General features: G+C 34.9%; 1 protein-coding gene across 1 annotated transcript; it reads right to left on the bottom strand.

The window, feature by feature from the left end:
* Positions 1-2,972: 2,972 nt before the first annotated feature.
* On the bottom strand, positions 2,973-11,238 carry LOC112506521 (polyadenylate-binding protein-interacting protein 9-like). The gene is made up of 10 exons (XM_025110634.1): positions 10,296-11,238; positions 9,628-9,738; positions 9,483-9,527; positions 9,236-9,308; positions 9,048-9,160; positions 8,891-8,950; positions 8,681-8,728; positions 8,535-8,603; positions 3,317-3,378; positions 2,973-3,222 (listed from the first exon to the last, which is right to left on the bottom strand). Exons 1-10 carry the CDS (start codon positions 10,716-10,718, stop codon positions 3,162-3,164), a joined length of 1,065 nt encoding a protein of 354 aa, XP_024966402.1. The 5' UTR covers positions 10,719-11,238; the 3' UTR covers positions 2,973-3,161.
* Positions 11,239-11,497: the final 259 nt, after the last annotated feature.

Raw genomic sequence — 11,497 nt, 5'->3', positions numbered from 1 at the left:
AATCACGGCATCTAAGGCTGTGTGATTTTTGATGTGTTCATATGTCAAAGGTGAGAACTGTCGATTAAAATAAATGTGAATTATAGAACATGAACACGTGTGAAACCCCAATGTCAATATTGCATCATGATCAATTGTGATATTTTCAGATTTGTAACTCCCAATTAATTATTTGGGAGTTACATAAAATGACAAATTATTTAAATATCCTTGTATTTAATATATGAGTTACATTTGAACCAAAGGAAAAGATGGAATATAATTGGTTGAACTTGATTAACATAGTTAACACAAAAAAATTGGTTAGTATTTGAACCAAACTCTCTCTCTCTCTCTCTCTCTCTCTATATATATATATATATATGGGTTATTCAAGAGAGAACTGATTAGTTTGTGGTAACTGTGAGATCCAATCTCAACCACAAATCAATGGATAAATTAGAAAATTAATAATTATGGTAGTTTGAGTTAAAATTATAATTAGAGGGCATTTTAGGTATTTTTAAAAAACTCCTCTCTCATCTCTCCGGCCTCCGGTGAACAAAAATCCGGTAGTTACCAAGTAATCACAAAGATACACAATGTGATATCAATTACTGTAATACTCATTGTGATATACTGTGATACCATTTGAGTACCACTGTATATCACAATGGGTATCACATTGTGTATCTTTGTGATTACTTGGTACTTGCCAAATTTTTGTTCACCGAAGGCCAGAGATTGGAGGTCGGAAAGATGAGAGATGAGAGAGGAGAGAGAAGAGAGGAAAGAGGAGTTTTTTAAAAATACCTAAAATGTCCTTTAATTATAATTTTAACTCAAACTACCATAATTATTAATTTCTTAATTTATCCGTTAATTTGTGGTTGAGATTGGATCCCACAGTTACCACAAACTAATCAGTTCTCATTTGATTAAGCCCCTATATATATATAAGGTTCTGGTGAGAAAGAGAGTTAAGGTAGCTATAAAAATGAATATTCACCTTTGGATGCAAATTAAGATGAGATGCACTAGACCAATTCACGTATCAAACGTGATTCATGAGTGAGTTCGAGATTAAAGGTGATCAAAAATACAGATCTCTTCTTATACTTCTCATCTTAACTTTTATTCTCACACGATACTTCATAATAATATAATATTGTATGGTTTAATTGAAGACTAAATATACCATCGAGATCCACAAGACGAAGGTTCCATGGATTTTTAGGGCAACTCTAATAGATCCAAAGCCACCCTTTCTAGATTCATGAATCCAACAATTATTAATTAAATCAAATATGTATACTTTTGGAATCATGTACACATATTCCTTAATTAAGACTTGTAACATACATTTTCAGCCATTCGATCGTTTTTTTATATCGTCGACCTTCACATAAAAGCACCAAATCCTTATAGAGAAAAACACCAAACATCACACATAAAACATGCATCAATTTTTTACATAAAAAAATACAGTAAACTTTTACAGTATGTCTTACGGTCTTATAAAAATGACGGTTTCACAAGAACTCAATCCTATGTAAAAATTTAATCTAGTTTTGAATAAAAAAAAGTCTTATAACTTTAATAAATGCATTTTTAATTACTAAACGGGTACTCACGAAATGTAGCGAGATATATTTCGATTTTAATGTTTCGTTTTATTCCGTCTCTGTAGATGTTTTAATATGGTCTTTATGTGGTTCTTAGAAAAAGATAATGTTTTTATTTTTAAATAAAATATAAATTTGAAGATATCATAAAATTTCGAAAATAAATATATCAGTATTAATATCAAATTAACTATTTAAAAATTCTTGTTTTTTGTGTAACTTCCTTAATTCAATTTTTTTTATTATAATTTAATTTAGATTTAATAATGAAATAATTTATTTTTGATTTAATAATATATTTTTATATAAAAAAAATAATAATTAAGTATTCTGTTAAAACTCAAATAATTATCTTAATTATAGTTTAGATTTTTTATATTTAAAATGAAATGTTTATTATGTATTTAATTATGTTTATCTGCAGTTAGTTACACGAATTCAAATATGGAGATTTAATAAGTTGTAGTCATGCACAATTTACTTCTAGTCTTAAACTTTAAGTAATATAAATCAATAAACAGTACTTCATACATAAAAAATGATTTTTAATTTTTCTATTAAATGCTTTATAATATAGTAATGATAAGATTAAATAGATGATTTTAAGAAAGTTCCATGAAGGTTCCAATTTGTCGAAACCTAACTTTTTTGCTGACTTCTAAAGCGGTGGGCACCTCAAACTCAAATCCATCACATACCACAATTTTATATTACGGGTCATGGTTTTGTGCATTGTTCAAATCTGCGTGATCATTAATATCTATCGATCAAATATTGGTGAACTCTTTTGTCGTATAGTCAGTTGATAAAAGGGTGAAATGACTTTACTTAAATATAAGATAGGATTCGAGAATCCCAGACCCTTGCTAGCTTTAGCAGTTGAGTTAGCCAAAAAATGCCTCCAACCCTTAAAGGCGGGTTCCATGTGGGACCGATTGAGATTGCTGATTTTAACCAAATATTGTTTAAGATAAATATATAAATCAAATCATATTTCGAAAAACAACAATAAAATTGTATAATTTATGCTACAAAAATGTTTAACCAAAAGCTTTTTTCTACCGTGATGAAAATTTTCAAATTGAAAGAAGAAAAATCGAATTACAACTCAAATAAGCAATGTCGAACATGTATTTGATTTACCGTTTTGGTCAATAACGTACACTACTTTTTTCACAATTATTTTTACTGTAATTTAGATAAATATATAGAATAACTTGATTTCCAAAAGCAGATGTTTTAAGGATTTATCTTTAAGAGGTAAATGTCAGATTTGCATACATCTCATGCATGGTATACTGGGTTTGTTTAGGTTGGTAAAACCCGTTACTGAAAACAAGACCAGAACAAGAAACACTTGAAAACCAGTTAGAATCAAAGGAACCTCATGGAATTAACCAAAAACAAGTTGCCAAATAAAGGATTGGATTGGATCCAAAGCTTCAAATTAATAGAAGCTGTCTGTCATCTCATAACTAGTACATAATAGCGAAAAAGAACGAAACAAAAATATCCGACAGAGAGCTTCTCATGGATGCATACGTTACGGATCTCTGATTAGTTGGTTGGAAGAGAACGAGCCACTCGAGGCCTCACCGGTGTCTTGGAAGGACTCACCCTACAAGAATTACAAACCATATTTGTTAAACCCTTGCTGCTGCTGCTGCTGCTTATCAAGATTTAAGCTCAAAATACATAATACACATACATACCTGATTGGTTGGCTTCCCAGTGTCTGTCCACAGCAATCCAATGCCATAATTGCACTCTCTGCCTGCATATCATCCAAAATATTACAAAAATAAGAAGCTATAACAAGGGAAAAATCCAGTGTTTCTCTCCTACGTTGATCCTTATGTTGTTTCTTTCCAAAAAAAAAATACTCCCTTCCCTATGTCGTTAGGAGGAGGAGGAGGACGATGATACTCCCTTCTTCTGAAAATGGTGTTATCCTACTTGTAGTTTACGTTGATGATATTGTGATTACCATAAGCGATAACAGAGACATATAAGAACTTTAGACATTTGTTCAATCTCACTTCCATACAAAGGATTTGAGACCACTTAATATTTCCTTGGAGTAGATATCACAGGGAACAAAAGGGGGATCTTCTTTATCTAAAAATAAATATGTTCTCAATCTTCTTAAAGGAACTGCAATTAGGAGTAAATCCATGTAGCACTTCAATAACTCCTGATATACACCCAAGAAAAGAATGATGGGAGAACCATTTTATGACCTTGAGAGGTACCGATGACTTGTTGAAAAGTTAAATTACCTTATGGTAATACTAGCTGACATTGCACTTGCAGCAAGTGCCGTTAGTCACTTATGTTTGATTCAACAATTAACCATAGGGTCTTGTGGGAAACCTCTTCCTCAAAAAGACAATTCGTACAAGAACAAAAGGAAATTCAGTTACTAACATCCGAAGCAATTTATCACTTTAGATCACTGTGGTAACCTAGTAGACTCCTCAAAGGAGGCTTGGTGAGCCATTCATTCTCCGCTAATTGTGCTCAATTCAAGCTCAAGGTTGAGGGAGCTTGGGCCTATATTGGACCACGAGGGGATCTACGTTTGGGACAAGACATGGATAGCCTTCAAAAGAATGAACAAAACCCATTTGGTAGAAAGAGTAACCAAACAATGTGGGTCAAATCTCTTAATCGGAGGAAGCCTCAACACAAGGAGTAGAGCTTTCACAGGATTCTGAGATACAAGTGATTTGAGGAACCTCGATGTCACCTTTCTTAAGTAGAGGCTATGGTGAATGTGATACCGGTTCGGATAATTAAATTGGTATTTTGTACTTCACACAATGTCCCCTACAGCTGCAAGGTATAGGTGACAATGTAGATAATGCATCCTGGAAATCGCAATGATCTAAAGGACCTCTTTTGGTGACATGTTAAAAGGCATGCCCTCCTCTTAAAGGTCCACTTGAGTGGCTGAGTCTTATGTAGATTAACTTGGGAACTTGGGTGGTATTTACATGACAAGCAAAACTAATTAAGTCGATGTTGGCATCTCTGGGGAACGTAAAGTTGTTTGAAGAAACATCAAGTTACAATGTGAAGAAATCTTCCCAACTTCAACTCTACAAACCACCAAACAATCAACAGCAATAGGTTGCGGGCTTGTCAAGATAGAGCGAATAATAAAGTCGTTTGAATGAGGGTACTAAAGAATTGGTTAAAGCCTTTGCTTGGATAGGTTTTACCAAAATAAAGGAGTTGGCACAAAATTAGCCAAGGATGAAGACATGGTCGACTTTCTAACTCCCCCCAACCCTATCCTAGGGCAGTGATAGCTAATGGTCAACTCTTTAACCCTCCCCCAAGCCACCCTCTACCCCAATTACCAACAAGTGGAAACAATCATCATATTCAATTGCGTAACTCTTCGCCAAAAACATAATAAACAAGGGTTTAGTTGCATATCAAAGTAACGACCAAGTTCAAACATATAAACATAATAGAGCAGATTACATGCTCGGTCTTGTGCTTTGTGGTTTTTACGAATTACGTCCCAAAATCAAAATAAGTACTGATTTGGGACATGTGGTTTGTATTTTTGCACTCCCTGAGTCCCTCCGTTAACTCAATTTTCCTCTTGTAATCCATTTGTACCCTAGTGGTTTGCATCTTGCTGATCACTAAGGGGTTGTTAGTTTGTGGCTTAATGGGCTTAATGGTATGGATGTCTTATTCGCTCTGCATATCAAAGTGTTTGTTTACAGCTTTTACCTCCTGGCTTATCTGCTCAACCACTTTACCCTATTGTTTTTTTCCAGCCATACCCTTCCTCTCAGGAACTCCCACCCTGCTCTCAACACCTCAACTACACTCTTTCCTCTCAAGATTCCCGCCCTCATATTTGAATAGCAGCAAATCTCATACACCCGTAGCTGGTATGCTCTTCCTCAACATTTTACACAATTTTTTCCTAAGATTTTCGAGAGAGGGTAGAATTTCCAATGGTGACATCAAAACTAAAGGCTCTTTGGAACACCCTGTTTGTCCCAAACTAGTGAGTTATTCCGTTTAAAGCTTTTTCGGATGTTTTTAATCATTATAATCGTGTGAAATTAGGTTTTCTTGCTTGTGCTTGCTTAGTAATTTTTGGGGGGTTTGTTCTGCTTTGTGGATATATGAAAGGAAGTGCTAATTCAACATCGTAGCCAATCAACATACAAGATCTAAGGGTGATATCTATCATAATCGATTCAGCTCAAATAAATCTTGAGAACATTGTGTGTTTTTTTGGGATACAGAGCGGATTATTGTAATATACTGCTTAATTTGTGTGTTGTTACCAAACACTACTGTCCAGTAACAATTTATTTGTTCTGTTGCACTCTTTTGCTAAATTTATATGGGCTGTGTTATAGATTTAAATAGCGATGCTTCTTATGCACATTGCTCTTTTCAAGGTTTAATTTAGTTTCCAAAAATTCCTCAAATTCTTTATGTTTTTTCACCACAATTCTCTCTTTTCTTGTTTTTGCGTATAGTTGTTTCTATTTGTGTGAACCACAGCTATGGTAAAAACACGGTTGTTTTTATTTTCCTTCTTTTGTTTTATTGTTTTTCTTTTTGCAGGACTTATGGAAGCAGACCTTCTTTGTTGGGACAGGCGTATGCCACTAACATGTACATAAAATGCTCTAATTGTTGAGATAACACCATGGGTTTCCAATGATGTGCCACAACTTGACTTTCCATGTCAAGAATAGTACTTCTCAATTTTCCTATCTACCCAGGGTTCTATTTCAGGCATACACAACAATTGTGGCCACTGAGCTTACCAGAGTTGATTTCTTGCAGCCACAATTTTCCGGGATTAGTGCGACACCCTTCCAAAAAGCAAGTATCAATCATGGACTTGGCTATACCAAACAAATTACAATAGCCACATGTAATTGTGAACTTACCTTACATGTCAACAACGTGTTTACCAATTCGAGTTCTCATGCACTTATCAACCATAGTAATAGCAAGCACACACATGTACCGGTGAATTCATGACATTGACTAGATTTTAATCGTGGACTTACAATACATGATACAGTGCAAGCCATGCTCACGAATATGTTGTGGACACATCAGTCAAAAAGGTAGTTTTCACTTGAATTACTAGTAAACATGCTCAAACTACTTTACTGGTGAAGGCAATATGACCATTGCATACATTGTTTAGGCAATACTTTCCTTGCGTGGATTTTGAAATTAATTGGAGTTTTTAGCAATTAGCAAAGTCCTCCTTGCCAAATTTCCAAGTATTTTTGTCTATGTAACATCACTACGTCAATATGAAACCGTTAGATGGTCTTCATTGTTTTTTATGAGACACCCCACATTTCCAAGCACACTTTTGAGTGCTCAAATTTATCAGACTCAAACATCATGCTTGAGGAGTAACCAACCTGGCATCAAATTAACAACAAATAGCACATTGTTCAATGTGAAGCTCTTTCAGATTGTCATCTTCCAGACAACTTTTCCACTCCCTAATACCTCATCCGTCGAGGAGTTTCCCATGGATTAACAATTAAAGGGGCCAAGGAGCTTTTTTTTAAGATATAACAACCTAACATACATAAAGTTTTATTTATTCCAAAGAACTCAAGGTCACCTAGAATCAAAATCAAACATAGTTGTTCACAACTCAACTCTCACTGTCAGATACCTTGATCACATCTAGAAACTCAGTTGCGAGCCTCATCTTGGATGTATCTCTCGCCCAAGATACCAAGTATTCGTAATTAAGATGGTTGAAGATGGATATCATGTGATGCTCATTCTTGAGTTGCGATTTTGGGATCACTTGGTATCTTGGGCGAGGGATACATCAAAGATGAGACATATAGATTGAGGCTCGCAAATGAGTTTCAGGAGGCGTGATTGAGGTGTCAAAAAGTGAGAGTTATGTGAGCCAAAACTCTGTTTGATTTTGATTCTAGATAAAAGCACAAGCCAARGGGTGGATATAAGACCAAGGATGAAGTCCACCATAACTTTGAGCATAGGGAGGAAAGGGAACCCGGACGGTGGAAGAACCAAGGTACCTTGGTTTTTTTGGAATAAATATAACTTTGTTTCATTTACTTTAGGTTGTTATTTGAAATTGGGTTGTTTGGAATTTTGGGGTTTACCAAAACTAAAATGAGTATGATTTCAAAAAAAATTGTGGTTGGCAAAAAAAAAAATTATTCCCGCCACAGACAAGAGTATACTTGAAGCGAAATTCAATTAATTTAAGGAAATAAAAACCAAGGGTGCTATACAATTTTGGATATCTTTTCTATACTATGTTTTTCTATTTCTTTCTTTTCTTGCTCTATTCGTATCTATTTATCATTGCCGATACATGTCTCATAAATCTTTATTGAATGCAACTGAAATGGGTGAATGAGATCTTATAACATTCCGCGACATGTTAAGTCGTATGTGTCAGATCAAAATGACAAGTTCATATAATTTTGTTCGATACAAGTGACTGGTAGATCACCCATCTACTAGAATGCTGAAGTGATTACTTGCATTGCATGATTCACAAAGTAACATCATCCACCATTTGACCACTTTATTTCTTTGTCTTTGGATCCTTGGTTTGGGATTTCGGTTAATTTAATTGTTTTGTTGTGTGTAATCCCAACAACTACTCCTACCCTGAAGTGCAAAGATACCCATACCAGGAGGGATCCTCTCCCCCCCAAGGTCTGTTGTTTTCTGGGGCACTTGAGGAACAAGAATCAGCATCGTCAATAATCAACTTATCATACACACACCACCAATCTGAATTGAGGCATTTCTAAAGTAACAAAGATGGTCATAAATAGGGCATCCATAAAGATAAAATAACAACTAACATGGAAATATTGCTAAAAAATTAAGACAAGTCATGACCAGAAAATTAGAACTTACCATCACAAATTCAACGAACGCAATACGCGTTGAATGAACATGATCTCCCAAAAGCCTGATGCGAGAAACCTTCACAAAAGTTCAACATATTTTAGAATTTTCCACTATGACACAACTGATATACGAAAATGGTACATCGTTCTAACCTCGCCACATCTTGCTTCAAAGAAATTCTTCACCTCAGCTTGAGAAACCTGAAGTACAACAATTCTTGTGATCTTTTTGCAATAAAGAACCTCAATCCCAAAGGGAAATATTCATATAATTGAAGGTAGCATCATGCAGAAGGCCATAATAGATCAAGTAACCCATTTTAACACTGGGTGGGAAAAATAAAAAATAAAAAAGCTTCAGACCTTTTTGTCTATATTTGTACAGTAGACTGTCCTTGCGCACATCTCCTTCTCATCCTCTGACTATATTCAAAAACATCAAGAAGGTAGACAAATAATTATACGTAAGTAGTGGCATCTTTGTAGACCTAAAACTAGATATCATTTGAGTGATTCATACCCGGGGAAGGAAAGTTGGATTCACAGGAAGAATGGCAGTTTTTGAAGGCAAGACCCTAACTTGAGAGAAGCCCAGCATTATGCCACAAAGGTTAAGAGCTGCTCTTGCAGAATCTGCCAACATCAATGAAAGCATGTAAGCTTTGCTGAATAAGAACTACAAAATTTAAGGTTAAAATTCCAACTTACTCTCATCAGCAAACTCTACAAATGCAAAACGGAGACGTGAATGTGGATCGCCACAAACTCGACAGTCCAAAACCTTCATAATAACATGCCACACTCATTAAGGGTTGGGTAGTATATGGTAATTTGGTAAACTATATAATACAATCAATAGTTATAAGGGGAAAATGACTGCAAACAGCATACAAAATAAGAATGCAAATAATTGTTCAATCTAAAGCTATCATAGTTTTAATAACCAAGGACTTACTTGCCCATAGGCGCTAAACAGAGCGGCAAGTCGCTCTTCGGTGACCTATAAGAAGGAAAATTTACATTAATAACATCCATCCATTATGGAAAAAGTGCGTTTGGTTGACTACAAGAAATAAATGATAATGAGCTTTCTTACTCACATTATGATCAATGTCAGAAACATACACAGTTCTCCTAATGCTATCTTCTCTCTGAGCTCTGAAAGCTCTCCCATTCAACCTTCTTCTGCCCTGGCTATACGTATTTCTCCTCTGCCGTAACAAAAAGAATAAAACTTTAGAAAATAGAACTAGTAAGTTTCATGTTGTGTGAAGAACCAGGTAGTACTAAATCCAATGGGCAACAAGTCAGAAAACTCAGATCTGTGTGCGATTTGGTGAAACATATATGAACTCTGATCGAAAAAATAGTTGCAAATGGGATCACATAAATCAATAAACTCATGCATAGGAGGCCTGTTTAACTTCAAATTAAGAGGCAGAGATTAAGGAGCCATGTTCTTTTTTAAGGTTTACATATAAACCCAAGTGGCTGTTTACAATACTCAACTTGAAATGTACAGAAAATTCCCAAAAATCTTGAGAATTCAAGGCAGCAAATTAAATCCCACAAATCAACATCCCAAAAATTCCCTTTAATATTGAAACAAGTTTGTCGAATTGGTGAGAAAAGAATTCATCAGCTCATAGCAAAACCCTCATGAAGATCTAATTACAAAAAATGAAAAGGATACTTATCAATGAAAGAAAGATAAAACTAACCACTAAACAACACAATCCAGTGAAAATATAACATTAAAATAGCATACCCTGCGGTTATTAGGGTACCCTTCAATCCCATCCCCTGTAGAATTCGTATAATAAGCAGGGGTAAAGAAATTGAGGTTTAGCTCAGGCTGATCATCGTTGCGATAAATTGGGGAGTATGAAGAAGGAAAGAATTCCTTAGCCATGGGATTCAACTTCAAAGTCGACAACATATCAACAATATCTTGCATTTTCATTTCTGATTTTGGATCAGAATCAGACCCCTTTTTGGACTCGACATCATTCACAACATCATCATCATCATCATCATCGGGATTAGCAACATTGATATTCTCACTCTCGTTGATCTTAACCTCAGTAACATCGGTTTTGGGTGAAGATTGACGAACAACAGCAGGAGGAGGAGGAGGAGGAGCAGCCACAGTTGTTGATTCTTCACCAGAAATTTCAGGACCAGCAGCCATGGAACCCAAAACCCGACCTCCGACAAAAACCCAGAAAAGAAAAAAAGATTGAATTTAATAAAGAAAATGAAACAATGAAATCAAAAACCCTCACCACTCAGAAACCCAGAAGGGAAAAAAGGGTGAATATCTATCAAGAAAGGAAAAAAAAGGATTAAATCTTTTTATCAAGAAAGGAAAACAAAATGAAATATTTTATGAAGAAAATGAATTGCTGATAAACGAAGCAAACCCAATTCCTCTTTTTACTCTAAACAAAAAAGGAGATGAAGAAAAGAAAGAGGGGTTTTCTCCAGATATGGTGATCTCTTGCAATTTGATAGTCTCAAAAAGGGGATTCTCTCTTTATGCCGACATGGAGAGAGCCCAAAGAGAGAGACCCATTAACAGAAACAAAAATGGAAATCGAAATGCAGAAAAAAAGGGTTTTTGATCACAAGATGATGATGGGTTTGCCTTAAAGAAAAGCAGGTGAGGTGGCTTGAAATTGGGTTTATTATGATGAACAGAAAGAGTGAATATGTATGAAAAAGATGAGCGGAGAAAGAGAGAGGATGGTGCATTAAAGTGAGGGACGTTAGGATTGGGAAGCCGACTTAAACCTCTTTTATTACTTTGTGTAAAACTATGACTATAACTGCTCTTCTTTCCCTTTTTCATCTCTATTAATTATTTCATTTCCAAAATTAAATGTATTTAATTCACATATTTAATTAATTTTCAAATTAATATCTATAAACTTTCGGTCATTGTTATTTAACTAGAAGGGTACTCATGCA

Source organism: Cynara cardunculus (assembly GCF_001531365.2).
Source record: "Cynara cardunculus var. scolymus isolate 2C chromosome LG 2, CcrdV1, whole genome shotgun sequence".
Lineage (NCBI taxonomy): Eukaryota > Viridiplantae > Streptophyta > Magnoliopsida > Asterales > Asteraceae > Cynara > Cynara cardunculus.
Note: the sequence above shows the minus strand (reverse complement) of the source record. Positions and strands in the feature narration are given on the sequence as shown.

What these genes read in the sequence shown, in the direction of transcription:
- LOC112506521 (XM_025110634.1), bottom strand. Translation starts at nt 10,718, where the DNA reads ATGGCTGCTGGTCCTGAAATTTCTGGTGAAGAATCAACAACTGTGGCT. An exon ending in TGTTTAGCGCCTATGGGCAA is followed by an intron (nt 9,309 to 9,482) that starts GTAAGTCCTTGG and finishes GTTATTATGAAG; the next exon opens with GTTTTGGACTGTCGAGTTTG. An exon ending in CTGGGAAGCCAACCAATCAG is followed by an intron (nt 3,223 to 3,316) that starts GTATGTATGTGT and finishes TAATTCTTGTAG; the next exon opens with GGTGAGTCCTTCCAAGACAC.